Raw genomic sequence first — 2,500 nt, 5'->3', positions numbered from 1 at the left:
AATTAGCAGTGACGAAGGGGGGTGAAAAGTTTTGTAGCTCTGCCCAGTTTATAACAATTGTTCGATTACTCTGTCAAGTTCATAAAGCTTGCTGGATGGCTTTGCCAAGTTCATAACGCTTGGTGAATAGCTCTGCTTAGTTCATAACCTTTGCAGGATAGCATTTCCCACGTCATAAGACTTGCTGGATAGCTTTACCCTGTTGATAGTTTTGCCAATTTAATATTGCTTGCTTGCTAGCTCTACCAAGTTCATAACGTTTGCTAGATAGCTCTGCCAAGTTCATAATGCTTGCTGAATTGTTTTGCCAATTTAATAATACTTACTGGATAGCTTTGCCGAATTTATAATATTTGCTGCATAGCTCTGTCAAGTTTATAGTTCTTGTTGGACAGTTTTGCCAAGTTCATAATGCTTGCTGGATAGCCCTGCTAAGTTTATAACACTAGCTGGTTTGCTTTGCTGAGTTCGTAATGCTTGTTAGAAAGCCCTGCCCATTTTATAACGTTTACTGGATAACTTTGCAAAGTTCACAACGTTGCTGAATAGCTATGACATGTTCAGATTCTTGTGGAGCTTTTGTTTTGATATGAGTTTTTATGGCATTTTGTTTTGATATGAGTTTTTATGGCATTTTGGGGGGAAAATATTTATGCTTCAAGTTTTATTTTGCAATATATTTATTAGTTTGAAAATGATCGATTCTTTTTAACTCTTAGATGGAACCTTAACAAGTACTATCACACATTGGATACAACCTGAAATGTGACCTAACTTGCTGTTTAGGTTTTAATGAAGCAAGGATTGCACAATCACTAACCACATCTATTTTGATCTGTCATTGCTACATCCAGAGGCAATGAGGAATAGATTATGTCCAGAAATAAAGCAAAGTAGTATTATTTCAGAGGTTTCCTTCTCCTAGGTTAATTGCTATACCAAGGCTTCAGAGTCTAATATACACTACAATTTCACTTATAACTAAGGGTGGGTGGGTGATGAGTTCATAATTTATATTTTTACAACCACTTCCATTTCTAAATTAACAAATTTAAATTCATTTGTCTTTCTTCTAGTCCTGCATTTGTGAAAGAGTCTGAGTCAGTGTTTTTTCAACATACTCCTGAACTCTGGTTCTAAACACCATACTTACCCCTCGTATCTTTTTGGCGGTAAAGCTTGGGGATAACATAGTCCGCAAAAATTTCCATTCACTACCATGAGCAAACAGTAACATTGAAAAGGTCAATTCATCCCCTGGTTGGAGTCTCTGAAAAAAAAAATATTATGATAATGTAGAGTTGGAGTCTGTAACCAAAACTATGTCACATTTCTCCAAGAATTTTTTCAAATTCAAACATCAAAAATGATTGCTTCATTATATATAAGAGACTAGCCTAGGTACCTGGTGTTGCTTGGGTGTTTGTAAGTGTGTGTTGAGCAAAAAAAATAAAAGTGGTAGTAGGCAGGCTTAAACCCATGACGCAAAGGCGGAAAAGAAAGTGAAAGAAAATCTGACGTCTTACCCCTACGCCATGACGTAACTGGAAGTGTAAACTGTTCAAATTTAACGTAGTCAATCTAAAAGGATACTTGCAAAATTGGCATCGCTTTTTTTTTTTTTTAATGTGGGGGTGGGGGCATCTCCCCCTTGCGAATCCAAGATATTATGATCTGGAAAGTATGTGAAAACTTCTCACAGAATCTAACCAATGTGAGAACTCCCAACCAACGATATGGATCAGAAAACAGTATGCATCGATGACAGCATACTCTGAGACAAACCAATAGAAACATCATTTTGCCATGCAACCTATTATATTATGCCTTTTGTCATTAGTATATTGGTTGCGATCTTCGTCTATTGCTTGTGAATATGATTGTGATCATGGACTTGTTTTGTGGGTCCAAAGATGGCTTGTCACTCTGATCCAAGCTTTAAAACATCTCCAACATGTAAGGCACCTCTGAGATGATTCTGAAGTATAGGTGTTGAGTGATACGTCTTTTTGAATAGTATGTTTCCTCTATGGGCTCGTAAAGAAGGAAGCATTGTCATTAGTATACTGATTGTGATGGCAAATTTCCTCTCACGTTCCTCAATGCATGCAGAGTCAACAATGACGGCTCTTTAAAAAGTACTACAAAAGTGGTTTGAGTTATTTCACATCCCATCAACTATTGACGAAATTCCAGGGTAGACTAAACTCTCAAGCTCCTACAGGGCAACCAGGATTGTTCCTTCATGATTGTCTGAGTAGTTTCATTCTAGTGAGTGGACTCTGCATGTTGAACCAGGTTTTGGCCACCATTTTGGTTCGATTGCTTTGTTTTATGGTACATGAATCTGATATGTCCTTTAAAAGTGATATTCGTTTGAAGTAGCTCAGTGGGCATTGCTACTGTATTTGAGTAATAATCAGGAGAGTCGCCTTACTGAATAAGTGTCCGTGATTGAAGCTGGTATTCCTAGTATGAGACTTGTGTTTTTTTGTTTTGT

The 2,500-nt window shown here is 37.2% G+C and overlaps 1 protein-coding gene across 1 annotated transcript in view; it reads right to left on the bottom strand.

The window, feature by feature from the left end:
- Positions 1 to 2,500, bottom strand: part of LOC145260216 (lithocholate 6-beta-hydroxylase-like) — a 69,515-nt gene that overhangs the window by 39,069 nt on the left and 27,946 nt on the right. Inside the window, exon 5 of the mRNA XM_080118041.1 lies at positions 1,154 to 1,270. Within this exon, the coding sequence (XP_079974167.1) occupies positions 1,154 to 1,270 (117 nt within the window). The remainder of the gene's footprint in view (positions 1 to 1,153; positions 1,271 to 2,500) is intronic.

The sequence above is a fragment of the Euprymna scolopes genome, chromosome 36 (assembly GCF_053919585.1).
Source record: "Euprymna scolopes isolate OS-2025 chromosome 36, ASM5391958v1, whole genome shotgun sequence".
NCBI lineage: Eukaryota > Metazoa > Mollusca > Cephalopoda > Sepiida > Sepiolidae > Euprymna > Euprymna scolopes.
Note: the sequence above shows the minus strand (reverse complement) of the source record. Positions and strands in the feature narration are given on the sequence as shown.